Source organism: Sciurus vulgaris, assembly GCF_902686455.1.
Source record: "Sciurus vulgaris genome assembly, chromosome: 5".
Lineage (NCBI taxonomy): Eukaryota > Metazoa > Chordata > Mammalia > Rodentia > Sciuridae > Sciurus > Sciurus vulgaris.
In genome coordinates this window covers 124,861,839-124,875,841 of record NC_136465.1, presented here as the reverse complement: position 1 = coordinate 124,875,841, position 14,003 = coordinate 124,861,839, and the positions used below count along the sequence as shown (strand labels likewise).

Below are 14,003 nucleotides of genomic sequence, written 5' to 3'. Positions count from 1 at the left end.
AAAAGTAATTTCAGCTCCAAGTCTCAGGCCAAAAAAGATCTTACACAATTTAGCACTTGATTCACACATTTTGTATGTAAGAACAATGGACAAACTGTATTACTTAGGGAGGGAAATACCATGGTAGGAAAAGGAGCAAGATTGTAGTTAAAAAACGCAAGTTCAAGGCCAGCCTCAGCAATTTAGCAAGACCCTCAGCAACTTAAAGATACTGTCCCAAAATAAGAAATAAAAGAGACTGGGGACATAGCTCAGTGTAAAGAACACCTAGGTTCAATCTCCAGCATAAAAAAAAAATACTAAATTATTATGTCTAAACTCTAAGGCTTTTAAGTCTTTGCACCTTTTAAAAAATATTTTTCATTGTAGATGGACACAATACCTTTATTTTTGTTTATTTATTTATTTATTATTTATTTATGTATCCGTGGTGCTGAGAATCGAACTCAGCGCCTCACATGTTCTAGGCAAGTGCTCTACCACTAAGCCACAATCCCCAGCTCTTTGCATCTATTAATGTGAAAAAAATATGTGCTGTTTTTTTGAAACATATCTGTGAAAAAACTAAAAATTCATTTTCTTAAAAAATACTATCAATGGTTTACCTGTAAAAAGACTTGTGGGAAATCATTGAGGACTGACTCAAGCAATTCAAGGCCAAATGTCCGAGTCATTTCTGTCATGCCTACTAGCCAGTAAGGGGCATCAGCATTAACCAATTGACAAAGATCCTACAAAAATAAATCAAACAATTTCATGTGCTAGGAGGAAATGTACTTTCCAAAAACTCACAATTTACAAAATTAAAAAAGAAAACCTTCCTTCCTTAGAAATGAAGGCACGATAATTTAAATTGTATATGTGATAGATTGTATAGGTAAACATCTATAGATTCATATAACTACTAACAATATACAGTAGATAGATAAATGAATCTAATGTTTTAAATGAATCTAATGTTTTGAATGAAAATTAAAATTTTCAGTACAGATGAATTTTACATTACTTAAAACCATTCATGAAAAATAACATAAAAAGCAGGCAATGTATCAAATTATATAGGATAGACCACAGGTTTATTACTTAAATTTTCTTTGTTGAAAGAATATTTTTTTGTAGTCATCCCTCATATACCTACTCTCTAGTTCTGGATTTAATACATTTTCATTTCCTTAAAGTAAGTTGTAATATTCTATCATGTTAATTAGCTATATTGTAAATGTAAGTTATTTTTCAATCTTTTAGAACTATTTTAATACCTACTTTGAAAATAGACTTTAAATTTTCAAACTAAAACCTAAATTAGATATAAAATTCTAAAATGAAAGTCATACAAAACTATATTCTATAATAAAAATTATTTTTATCAACTGAAATACCTGGAAAAGCATATATGCATCTTTAGCACAAGGTTTGAGGGTACTGACAGATCTTCTGTTACTATTTCCTTGCACCAGTACTGGCTGTTCTATAATATCTGCAATCAAAATAGGATAGGTTTTAGGAGTTCATAATGGCCTTTAATAATCTTATATTCTGTTTAAAGGGTATATTTAAAATAAATTATTTATTTATATGATTATAAACTTTAATTGTAACTTCAGAACTATGTTCCCAAAAGGAAAACATAAATGAGGATCTATTTTTATACAAAATGCCAAAAAAATCACTCTTCGTTATCTTATAATCACTTTAATAAGCTTCATATCTTGTCCATGCATTTAATTTTCCTAATATAGCATTTTTTGTCCTCTTTGTCTCAGAGGTTTAAAATTCACATTATATTTCAATGTGCCTTTATCAAATAAATATAAAAAAGCTTAACTTACAGTTAGTTCTTCTATCATCTCAACTTCAAGAGAATTAACAGACTGATCTGCCATTATTAAGCTGTCAGCTATAGGTATTCACTGGCTAAGAATCAACTAGAATGGTGTTTCCCAACTTAGCACTCAAAACAGCTCTAAATCAAATACCATGCAAATATCCAACAGAATATTAGTTCACTAAATAGCCAAAAAATACAATGTAGCTATCAAATTTTAAATTATATAGATAAAAAAAAAACATGAAAAATCCACAGGGTGTAATATTTGGGTAAAAATATAAGCAATGCAGTATTTGGTTAAAAATGTGAAACTATCATCTTCAGTACAAAATTATGCATGCATTAGAAATAAAAATGAAAAGAAAAAGCTTACTTCTAAGGTATTATTTATTTAAAATAAATAAATTTTAAAAATTGCTGTTATTCACAATAATAATGTTTTACAACAAATATTTTAAAAACTTTTCTAGTTTTTAGATAATCTGTGCTCACAGGGAAATGTTGAAAATTAATGAAAATGAAATCATGCATGTAAGAACCATTCCAAATCAAAAGGAATCAACTTTCATCACTTTACCTCTGTATCGTTCATCTTCAGCAACCATTCTCTCAAAAACCACAGTAACAACTTGTCGCACTGTAGCAGCAGCTGTGTTATTTGTAATATTATCTTTTGTGAAGTGTAATCGAAAACAAAGAACAATTGCCTACAAAAACAATTTTCATTTAGTGTGAAATAAGACTGAAGAGCATGGTCATTAGCCTTATTAAAGGTAACCTCAAATTAAATCATTTATGTATAACTTTCAATCAGATCAGAATCTCACCCTTTTATACAATAAAATACAAAAACTCAGATTTAAAAATAATCTCTCACTAACTAATATAACCAAGTAAGATTAGCTAATGTAAAGTGAAATACACTTTTTAAAAAATTTGATTCTTTTAATGTGTATAATAATGAATCACATCTTTATTTCCCCAGAAGGACTTGCTTTGTAAATAGCAAATATTCAATATTTGTTGTATCATTAAATCATTTGGAGAAAAACTATATAAACTGCTAGGTATATAAATAAATAAATGTACAGTTGTTTTTAAAGAGTCATTCTTTTTCTTTAAAAACCAACATTATTAAGGTATAATTTACAACAATAAATTGCACCCCTTCAAAGTAAATAATTTAATGAGTTCTGGTTGATACATAGGTCCACAAAATAGAGCCATAATCAGAATACAAGCCTTTCCATCAAGTTTCTTTGTGTACCTCTGCAATCCTTCTCTTCCTCCACCCTTGGCCACAGTTAACCACCAATCTGCTTTTTTCTCTAGAGATTAGCTAGAATTCTGTACAACTTCATATAAACTACTTCATTCATTATGTATTGTGTCTGGCTTCTTTCACTTAAAATATATTTGTGAAATTCATCTGTTCTGTGTATCAGTACCTGAGTAGATTCCACCTTTTGCTTAACCTTTCACCTACTGATTTGGGTAATTTTCAATTTTTGATTACTTCAAATAAAACTCCTTTGAAAATTCACATGCAACTCTCTGTGAGTACATGTCTTCATTTACCTTGGTAAAACATGCAGGAGTGGAATGGCTGGGTCATCTGGTAATGACGTTTAACTTTTTTTTTTTTTTTTTTGTGGTGCTGGGGATTGAACCCAGGGCCTTGTGCATGCAAGGCAGGCTCTCTACCTACTGAGCTATATCTCCAGCCCGTGTTTAATTTTTAAAAAACTGCCAGTATCCCAAAGTAGATTTACAATTTTACATTCCTACCAGTAGTATGTATGAGTTTAGAACTATTCCATATCCTCAACAAGACTTGAAACAATCTTTTTAAACTGTAACTAGTATAATGGATATATAATGATGACTTCTTGGGGTTTTAATTCGCATTTCACTGATAAAATATAATGGTGAGCCTCTTTTCATGTGTTTGCTTACCATTTGAATATCTTATTTTGTCAAGTGTCAAAATCATTGGTTCATTTTTTACTCAGTTAATCTTTTTTTTTTAATGAGTCAAATTTATTTTATAATTTTTTATAACAGGTACTCAATTTTGTAAAAAATCACAAACATCATCTTTATTAATATTTACATTTGGCTCTGTAAACAAAGTTGGCAAAAAAGTCCTAAGAATTATAGTTATAAAAATTTCAAGAATATGATCCTTATCACTTTATAAAAAGTATACATTTTAAAAGACTAAAAGCCAGTAAATGTAGAAGTTGAAGGGGAAGAGAAAAATGTAAACACGCTATTTGAACTTTCCTCTTCCCAAATATCTAAAACACTGCATACACCACTATTTTCAGTGTAGCTAGTGAAACCCAAAAACTCTGATTTCTCTTCACTTGTCTGAAATAAGTCCAGTAGAGACTGTACTGGTGAACTACAAGTTCTGTTTTCTTCTTGTGTAGTAAGAAATTCAGTTCTTTTCTCATCTAATTCAGCATTTGGTTCCAGATTTTCTTTTTTATTTCGTCCTAATAATATTCTCACTTTCCGATGGATTTTACTAGATGGCAAATTATCCATATTCTTGATGTCACATCCATTGAGTTCTTCAGGAGGACTATATGATGTTTTTGCCTTTATTGTTAGGTGTTCTTTTGAATTTATTGTTATCAGGCCAGAAGCATCACCAAATACTGAATAAAGGTCCTTTTCCTTTAGGTCTTTTGCTGGAAAAAGTGCAGTATCTGACTTTTGTTTTGGTTGCAATGCACTATTATCTGTATTGAAATAAGGAACTTGTATAGATGTCTGTAGTTTACATGGACAGTGATCTACCCTTAGTTCTTCTAAGTTATTTTCATTTATAATTAATTTATGTTCAGAAATGTCAAGAATGCATTCCTGCTTATTTTTATGTGGGGGTAACTGTATGAAATTCTGCCGTATGTCATTCTCAGCTGCACTCAACATAGAACATTCACCAATCATTTTCTCATTAAGTCCTCTCAATTCTTTTGATGGGCAAGGGATAGATTCTGAAGTAAACACAAGTTTATGTTCAGGTTCCTGGGTTTCTTCATACAGGAAATTCTGCTTGATCACCTGTACACTATTTTCCCTGAAGTCTGTCTGAGAAATATGTTGTAATTCAAGCTTTTCTTTTGGCTCAGTCTTTTTCAGGACATTTGCAGAAACAGGAGAAAGGGATCCAACGCTGTATTTTATTCTTTTCTTTTTAGGTGTGTCTCTTTCATATTCCACAAAATCAAAAACTAACTTAGATACAATATCATCAACAACTTGATACTGGTTACTCTGTGCAAAATTTCTGTGTTGCTCACTAAGAAGGTGTGTTTCGAGATCTTCATATTTCTGTAAGCAACATTCACAATATCCTTTTTTCTTCTTCTCTTTCAACTGGAGTTGGACTGGGGGTCCACCATATTTATCGATATCCGTTTGAATTCTTAGTTTAACTTGAGTTTGCTTTTGAATGCTAGATGGCTTATCTGCATCATATGGACTGCAGGGCTTCTGAATTGAATAGTTTATAAAAGGCATATTGGTCATTTGAAGATAAAATGGCCTATAAAGTTGGCTCACATCTTCTACCTTTACAAAAGGCTTTTTGAGTCTTCCTGTTCTTGTTTTTTGTGTTCCAATACCAACTCTTTTCCCCACATCTCTTATGGAAGTACTTGATTTCTTGAGTAAATACAACTCTTTTTTCTTTTGTTCTATATAGTATCTAATGTCATCAATATGAAGAATTTTTACTCCCCATGATAAGGCATTTGATAATATACTATTTGAAGGAATAAAATCATGATCCTTGATAGCTTTCTCAACTAGTAATTTTCCTCTACTTAAACAAACTGTGTCTGGAGACTTAAACGAACTTCCATCATGGCTGGGATGAGGTGAAGTGGTTTCTGCAGTATACACAGATTCTGGACTTGGTACAGGAGAAATTCGACCCAATGTTTGTGCAAATTTTGCCTCCTTTTTATTTGAAATGAGATAACTGATATCTTTGCTGAGAAATTCTTCAACTCGCCTGGAAATGTCCTTTGCTGTGGATCCTCATGGCTCCGGAGTTCATGGCAGCCACCCGGCACCTATATACTGGGTCCAGACCGGGTGCGGCGCCAGGCCGCCGCGAAAACAAGGCTTCTCCCGCCCGGTTGACAGGACGGCCACCTCTTTCCTTCCGTCCACCAAGGCCTCCACGCAGTAAAGGTCTCAGTTAATCTTTATAAGAGTTCTTTATATAGTCTAGATATAGGTCCTTGTGTCAGATATTTGTTAATATTTTCCTCCATTCCTGTGTCTCATTTTATGGTTCATGGATTTTGTACCCTAAAACATTTTTGCCTCCTCCAACATCACAATAATTTTGCCCTATGTGTTCTTCTAAAAATCTCATAGTTTGAAAAGAGGTGGTTTGTGAAAAAAATAAAATAGTAGGTTACATTCTATGCCTTATCACTTTAATTATTATTAAGAACTTTAAAGGAAGTCTTTCATACCATTATTCTTTATATTTCAACATAAAGGAAGACACACTTTATAGTTATATAGAAGTTTTCATATTTCTCAATTTTGTATTGTTTCTTTATACTTATTTTCATTCCCAAATATTTCATTTCCAATTACCTAATACACTAAAGTAAACTCTATAATCAGTTCTTATTTCTTTAGCAGAACAACTGAAAACCTCTTACAAAATTTTAAATACTTGTAAAAGAACAATAATTTGATAGCAAGAAACCAAGAGGAACAGTATGCAAAAGTGTATACAAAAATATGTGAACATTTTCTACAGCTGACGTGAACTTGAAAGAATAAACTATATGCTATTATGTAAAATCTCACAATGACCAAATAACATCAAATGAACAACTAGAAAAGACAGATAGAATCACTTGGGATAATATACATAGTTTAATATGACAATAGCCAGGCACAGTGGGCCATGCCTGAAAGCCCTGTGACTCAGGAGGCTGAGACAGGAGGATCAAAAGTTCAAGGTCAGCCTCAGCAACTTAGTGAGACCCTGTCTCAAAATTAAAAAATTAAAAATGGCTCGGGATGTGGTTCAGTGGGTAAGCACCTCCAGGTTCAGTACCACCCCCAAAAAAAAAGAAAAAGAAAAGAAAACAGTATACTTCTTCATAGGCTATCTATCCTTAAGAGCATGCAAATTATAATAAAACTATTATTGAAAGTCCAAAACAATCCTCAGACAATAAGTCATTAATTGAAGACTATTCTTCATATTACTGCACTTTGTTCTTAAAGAAATACTTCATAATTTAAAAAATTTAAAATTTAAATTTTATTGGTGCATTACAGTTATACACAATAGTTGGGTTCATTTTGACATAATCATACATGCATGGAATTTAATTTGCTCCATTTCAGCCTCCAGTGCCTCTTCTTTTTCTCCTTTAATCCCTCCCCCTATTCCTCTTCCTCTACTAGTCTTCCTTCTGTTTATTTTCTTATGTAAAAAAAAATTAAAGTTAAATAAAGAATAAAACAACTATCACATGCTCCAAGGGTGGGAGAGGAGAAGTGAGAAATACTATTACATATGCAGGCTTACCCAGTATAAATGCTGAAAGGAGACTGGATTTGAACAGTTCAGTTTACATAACACACACAAATGAAATCATTTTTAAAAGGGGAAAAGAGAGAGCTATCATAGGGGATCTAAAATACCAGACACAATACCATTATGACACATTTTTCCCTCTTACTTCTCTTTTCCTCTTTTCTATTCTTAACTAAACCCATCAGCAGTACCTAAGGGGCTTTGCTTAAGGATCTTGACATGATTTCACCTCTAATCTGGAGAGAAAAAGACATCAATGGTTATTAAAGTGCAATACTGATCATCACAGGGAAGTTGCTACAGGGAAGTTCCTTTTGGTTTCAAAAGCAACAGGCTTGTTCTTTCAGCCAACTTATTCAATGACTGTCTCAAAGTATTTATAAACTGACAGATTTCCTACCTTAGAAAGTGCCTCATCATGAACTACTGTATTGGTAGTTAAGAGAACAAGAACTGTTTGAAGTAGCTTAAGTTCTTCAAGACTATTTTCCATTAGCTGCCAAAGCATGTTAATTATATTCCCAGCAGCAGTCTGTAAAATAATTATTTTAAGAATTGTCAACAGGTAAAATAGGTGTTTAGGTCCCCAAAGAAGAAAATGGGTCAAATATTACCTCCCCTGGAGGAAAATTCTTGATCATAGTAACAAAAATCATACTTTTAGATCTATAGATCCAAACAACAAGTTTGAGACTTATAACCAATTAATTTTATTCTTAAAAAAAGAAAATTTCCTAAAAATGTAATGTAGTAACTAACAGCACGCAGTTCTGAAATACCCAGTCAAAATCAAAGTTAATATCTAAAATAATACAGGCATTTTTGGTCCAGTTATGGTCATAAACAAATTAACGATGAGTCTACTTTTCTTATGTGTTTTATATATTTTATATACATATATTTTCTTATATTTTTCTTTTATCTACAATACATTATAAAAATAAAATATGATGCAAATTGATAATACATTATATACTCAATTCAATCTGAAATTGTTTAAGAAGCAATACCAGGAGTAAAAGAATTTACCACTTTTACTGTAGTACTTAGGGAGTATAAAATTAAGGTAGACCCATTAACATCTGAAAGCAAGAGGCAGGTCCATAGTAATGAAATATTTTTTCTTATTTAACCATCATTAGTTTAGATACAAACAATATATTTAAGTCAATGAACAACATATTATCACTTCAGATAATCTAGAAAAGTCATTATTTTCCCTCCTACCTTTTAAAAAACACATGAATTTTATTAAATATTCAATGATATTGAAAACTTACTTGATTCTAAAATTATCATCTATATTACCAAATTATCATCTATATTACTAAATTATCATCTTATTCATTTTTTTTGAATATTTAAGAGGAGACATTTTGACAATATTTTAAACGAGCTGTTTTCTTCAAGTATACTGCTATTTATAAAATTTTTACATTAAAAAGCAGGTATGTTTCATTCTTCTGTATGGAAGATATAGATCTGACTCTATGTGCAGTTCAAATAAAAATCTCTGTATTACCTCAGACACAACTTCATGTGACATGAGTCTCTGAATGGCAGCCAAACATAGCTGAGTGATCTTCGGTTCCTTGGTTCCACAACCCATTAGGAAAGGCTGTACAACCTCTGAGCTGTTCTCTTTCAATGCTTTATTTAGAACACATATAGGACAAATTATTAAATCTAATTCATACTTAGGAATACATTTTTATGTAATTACAACCAATATTAACCCTTTAATAAGAACCATGTTATGTAATATAAACACCACAATAAAAATCAAGTAATAAGAGTTAATATACTTCGGATGCATAGTATAGACTTCATCACTACAGCTTTCCTATGCCTTTTTCCCAACACTCTGCCCTTTGATTCTTCTCTGCTATAAATTCTTTAAGGACATGGATTCTCAGCTATTTCTTCTTATAGTACAGAAGGCAAAATAAATAGGAATTTAGCATGCACAACATTCCCACCATGCTTATGAGTGAAGATTCAGAAACTCCCTAGAATTTCAATATATGCTTTGAATTCATAAAGTTCTAATTTCTTTTTCAAGAAATAAACACGTCATTAAAAACAATAGCATTTCTCCTCATATTACTGAAACAGTACTATAAATTAATTGGATACAAATACTATAACTCCAAATCTTAATTTAAATCTTACAAAGTCAAATCTTCTTGAAATTTAAAGGGGTGGCAAAAATGAAGGAGGTTAGGAAATGCACAAACTGATTTACACATTATTAAATTTATAAAATGGAATTAAATCAATAACCATTTACTGATAGGCCACAAAAAGATGAATAAGATAGATTTGTCACTTTCAAGGAATTTGAATAAATAACATGTGAAGAGAACATTAAATTATGAGTTTGATACTAATTCCATCAATTATTTTAGGAGGCAAGATATGTCATAAACACAATTAAATCTGAGTTTCAGAATATTTTTCAAAAGAAATGAGAAGTCCTCCAGAATCACCATTAAAAGTGCATAACCAACATTAACACTAATTTTACTGTTTAAATCCTATCTTTCTTCTCCCAAAGCTCTTTTTATGTAAATTAAGACTACAATTTCCTAGAGCATACTCTACAAAGGTTCCTCTATATGTCAGTATAAATCACTGATGTAACACAACTAAAAAAATAGCAAATAAGACTGGCAAAGGGCTCACTCTCCTTCTTTCCTTACTTCCTTATGCACAAAGGTTTTCATTCAAAACTAAAGACAAATTTTCCATAATAAAGTCTCAAAACATAGATATGATTAAAATATGATTTTAAAGCTAATCATAAAGCTTTTAAAGTGATTAAATCAGTCTACCATAGCCAATCCTGCCAGAATCACTGAAGTCTGAAGCTACCCCCTCTGTTGAATTTTATTATTAAATGTTTATGTTATTATTAAATGTTCAGAAAAATTGTTTTCAGTAATAACAAGTTACATTCATAATTTTTGTGACATTAGCCTGTGTTTTTCATTGGAGCATCACAATAACCTTCTAGTTTATAGAGCACAATTAGGTCCAAGCAACACAGTAAATAGATGGTACAAGAATTTGAAAATATGTCTTTTAATTCCTGGTTCACTATTTTTCCCAACAAGTTATACCACCACTCGTTAAGGTAAATAACATCCTGATGATAAATGAAGTTAAAAGAGGACTTGATCATCTGTAGTTTAAAACTATCTTCCTAAGGACTAGGGGTGTAGCTCAGTGGTAGAGCAATTGTCTAGCATGCAGGAGGCACTGGATTGGATCACCCACTATCACAAACAAATAACTCAAATTGTTTATCTAAAGTCTTCAGATGAATACAGGAAGAGTCATAAAAGAAAAAAACAATGTATCTTCTTAAGAGCCTAAGATGCCAATTATTTCAAGACATACCCATAGCATCACAAAGAAAATCAAAGCCAATTAAATAATGGCAATGCTTTCTAATCACTTAGAAGTTTTCTTTACAACTTCATCCTCAGGAACATCAAGAGTATTGGGAACACTTCATTTCTTCAAAGAGTACTTCACTGGTTTCTGAGATTTTCTTCTAAGTCAATAACAACATTCTGCATGTTTAGATGCTGATTTTTTTTTTATCTTGCCATAAAATGTCAAAGTTTTTGACAACAATCAGGGAGACATTTCAAATAGCAATTAAACTCAACATGTATGGTATCAACAATGCATGCAATTCAACGATGTGATAATAACATGAACAAATAAACACACACATCAAAAAAGGAAACTATACCACACCTGACTCACAGTGATTCTAAGAGACACTGTCAGTTGTAAGATGAATACCAATTTAAGAGATGTTAAAAAGTGAAAAAAAAACTATGCATCCTAGAATCAATAAAATACGATGAATCATAGTGAAATGTTGTATACATATCCATTACACTTAAGTCTACCAAGCTGAAATAAACTTAAGGTATTAATAAAAATAAAAATTTTAAACTTTATTTTAATGTTATTCAAAGGAATTAAACACCTATCTCTCATCTCTACTTTTCCCCCTCCCAATTTATATAACAATGGAAGTTTCTAAGTTTTTCAGAATAATCAACTAAATAATAAAATTAACTATTTAACCAAAATATATCTACCATATACAGATCACAATTCAGTAAGAGAAAAATCTTTTTTTGTTTTTTCTAAGTTACTGGTTTGTTTTTCTTCCTTCGAAAGTGATAGTGGTGCTAGAAGTTGAAATTAATCTGGCTCTTTTAAGTGAGAGAGTGCCACTCTCCACATACAATGGTTACAATGATATACTTTTTAAGGATAGCTTTATATAAATACCTTCTTAGGAGTAAAGATTTTGGAAATCATAAGGAGGAAAACAGATTACAGAACAATATAAAGATATCTTGCTGTATTTTACATATCATTCGGGGGGGGGGAGAGGAAATGCCTGGTCTTTTAAAACAATTTCAGTTTCCATTAAAATATAAAAAAGATTTTATGCGAAAAAGGAAAAAAGCTTATTTTCTACCTAAGTCCCTTAATAAACAATTTTAACCGAGCAACTGTGTGTTTGATATATGCTGTCATTTCCAAATTATGTAACTGTGAGATCAAATGATGCACTTTCACACACCTGAAAGAGGTCCAGCAGGTCCCCATATCCTAGGGGTTTCCTTGCTCTGAGCAGTTTCACTGCATAATTGCAGTTTTTATCCTGGAAAAAAAGAATTAAACTAGGATACCCCACTATAAATCACATAAACAGGGGTTAATAAAAGTTTTATTGTGATAAATGTTAACAGTCTTTAAATAACAAATTGTAATTCTTGTGAAAGAAATAAAATGTGACTTAGACATTATTTCTATTTTCAAAAAGCTTAAAATTTAGTTCTGGGGAAGACTTGATATTTCTAACACCACTAAACATTTTTTAGTGGATTCTAAAGATCTGAAAATATATTTAAATGATTCAAGAATAAGAGGACAAATAAGAGTATAGGTAGTTTCATATCAGAAGCACTTTACAAGCCAAAGGGAAAAATTATTCAACAAATGTAGGAATAATTAGCAATTTTGCAAAATAAAAAAATCTAAATCTTCACAGCATTCCATATATTAAAAATTAAGAAAAAAATCAAGACACAGAAAAACTAGAATAAAATTAAAATTATTATAAATTATGTTGAAGGAGAAGGGCATCCTAAATATAAAGCAACTAAAGAGTTCAGAAAAATTATTTAAGGTTAAAAACAAAAGGCACACACAAGGACCTGATTTTGGTCCTTGGCCCTAAAATAAATAAATAAATAAAAGGCATCTAAAGTTTTAAAAAATTAAAAGGTCCATGATCTGGCAAAAATATGATTAAAATATGATGGAAAGTTAATATTTTTGCTATACAAGTAGCTCAAATAATTTGATAAGGCAAACACAAAAACCCAAAGAAGTGAATGTAAAATTAAAAAGAAAATTATTTAATGCATACAGAGAAATATGTTCAATGTCAAAAACAAATGTCATTAAAATGAACAGTTATTTCCCTGTTTGATTACCAAATTTAAAAAAAAAAACAATAATCCTGACAAGGATGTTATAAGAACACACTTTCATATAGTTGGTAAAGGCATAAACATTTAGCTTACAGAAAAAAAAAAAAAAGTGTGGTAATATAGTCCAAGAACTTTAAACATATTCATACCCTTTAACATTATAATTTTATAAACTTATTGAAATTTATCATAAAGTAATAATTTCAAATATCAAACACACCTAACATAAAGGAACTACAATCCACTTGATGAAATACTGCATAGCAATTAAAAACATTTAAAAAGATGAAATCAAATACTTGTGATAGGGCTGGGGGTATGGCTCTGTGGTAGAGCATGCATGAGGTCCTACATTTGATTCCCAGACACACCCCTACCCTCTCCCCTCAAAAAAACTTATGGTACAAGAAAACATGGAATGCAAATTAATTTTTTTTAAATCCAAGGATAAAATAAACAAAAGCACAATATTTTGTAGACACACTATAATTTCTGGCCCAGCAGGTCAACATGTAAATATGATACAGGCCCTGTGTTTTCTAGTCTACATTACAGAAATAGCCTCCTAACAGTCACCTCTGCCTCAGTGATGGTATACTAAACTATATCTTCCACACTGTTTAATTTACTTCTAGTGGATCCAAATAACACCAAGCTGCTGTATACCTTACACATTTGTTCAAGCAGTCCACTTCTACACTTTGTTTGCCTGGCTAACTCCTCTTTAAGCTTTAAGACTCAGCTTCAGATTCCGAAGCTGGGCTAGGGGCCTTTCCTATCAATGTTCCCGTAACAACCCTATCTATATATTTCCACGTTGGCCTTTACCTCACAGTATTAGAATTCTATAATTAAGGTCTGTCTCCTTCAGAGTACTGTTGTCTAGTTGTCATAAACTAAGGATAACAATTTATGTACTAAAATAACTATAACATGTAAAATTAAAGAGAGGTAGAAGAAAATGGCAGAGACGGTGCTAAGAGACTATTTATATCCCAATGTCATTCATTTATTAGCCTTCATTTAATAAGGGATTTCTTATTTCCCATGTAAT

At 31.2% G+C, this 14,003-nt stretch overlaps 2 protein-coding genes across 5 annotated transcripts in view; both read right to left on the bottom strand.

Annotated features, from left to right (window-relative positions):
* MON2 (MON2 homolog, regulator of endosome-to-Golgi trafficking) overlaps nt 1–14,003 on the bottom strand; it is a 109,513-nt gene that overhangs the window by 75,561 nt on the left and 19,949 nt on the right. For 3 of the 4 annotated variants that reach the window (XM_079139657.1, XM_079139658.1, XM_079139660.1), the window contains 5 exons: nt 8,941–9,068; nt 7,819–7,950; nt 2,406–2,535; nt 1,380–1,477; nt 606–731 (listed from right to left, as the gene is read on the bottom strand). In XM_079139657.1, coding sequence (XP_078995783.1) covers nt 606–731; nt 1,380–1,477; nt 2,406–2,535; nt 7,819–7,950; nt 8,941–9,068 — 614 coding nt within the window. Of the gene's footprint in view, nt 1–605; nt 732–1,379; nt 1,478–2,405; nt 2,536–7,818; nt 7,951–8,940; nt 9,069–12,033; nt 12,115–14,003 lie in introns of all 4 variants that reach the window. The other variant, XM_079139659.1, reaches the window with a different exon arrangement.
* Nucleotides 3,964–5,522, bottom strand: LOC306660940 (protein DBF4 homolog A-like). The gene has a single exon (XM_079139688.1). The coding sequence runs from the start codon at nt 5,369–5,371 to the stop codon at nt 4,049–4,051; it is 1,323 nt and encodes a 440-aa protein (XP_078995814.1). The 5' UTR covers nt 5,372–5,522; the 3' UTR covers nt 3,964–4,048.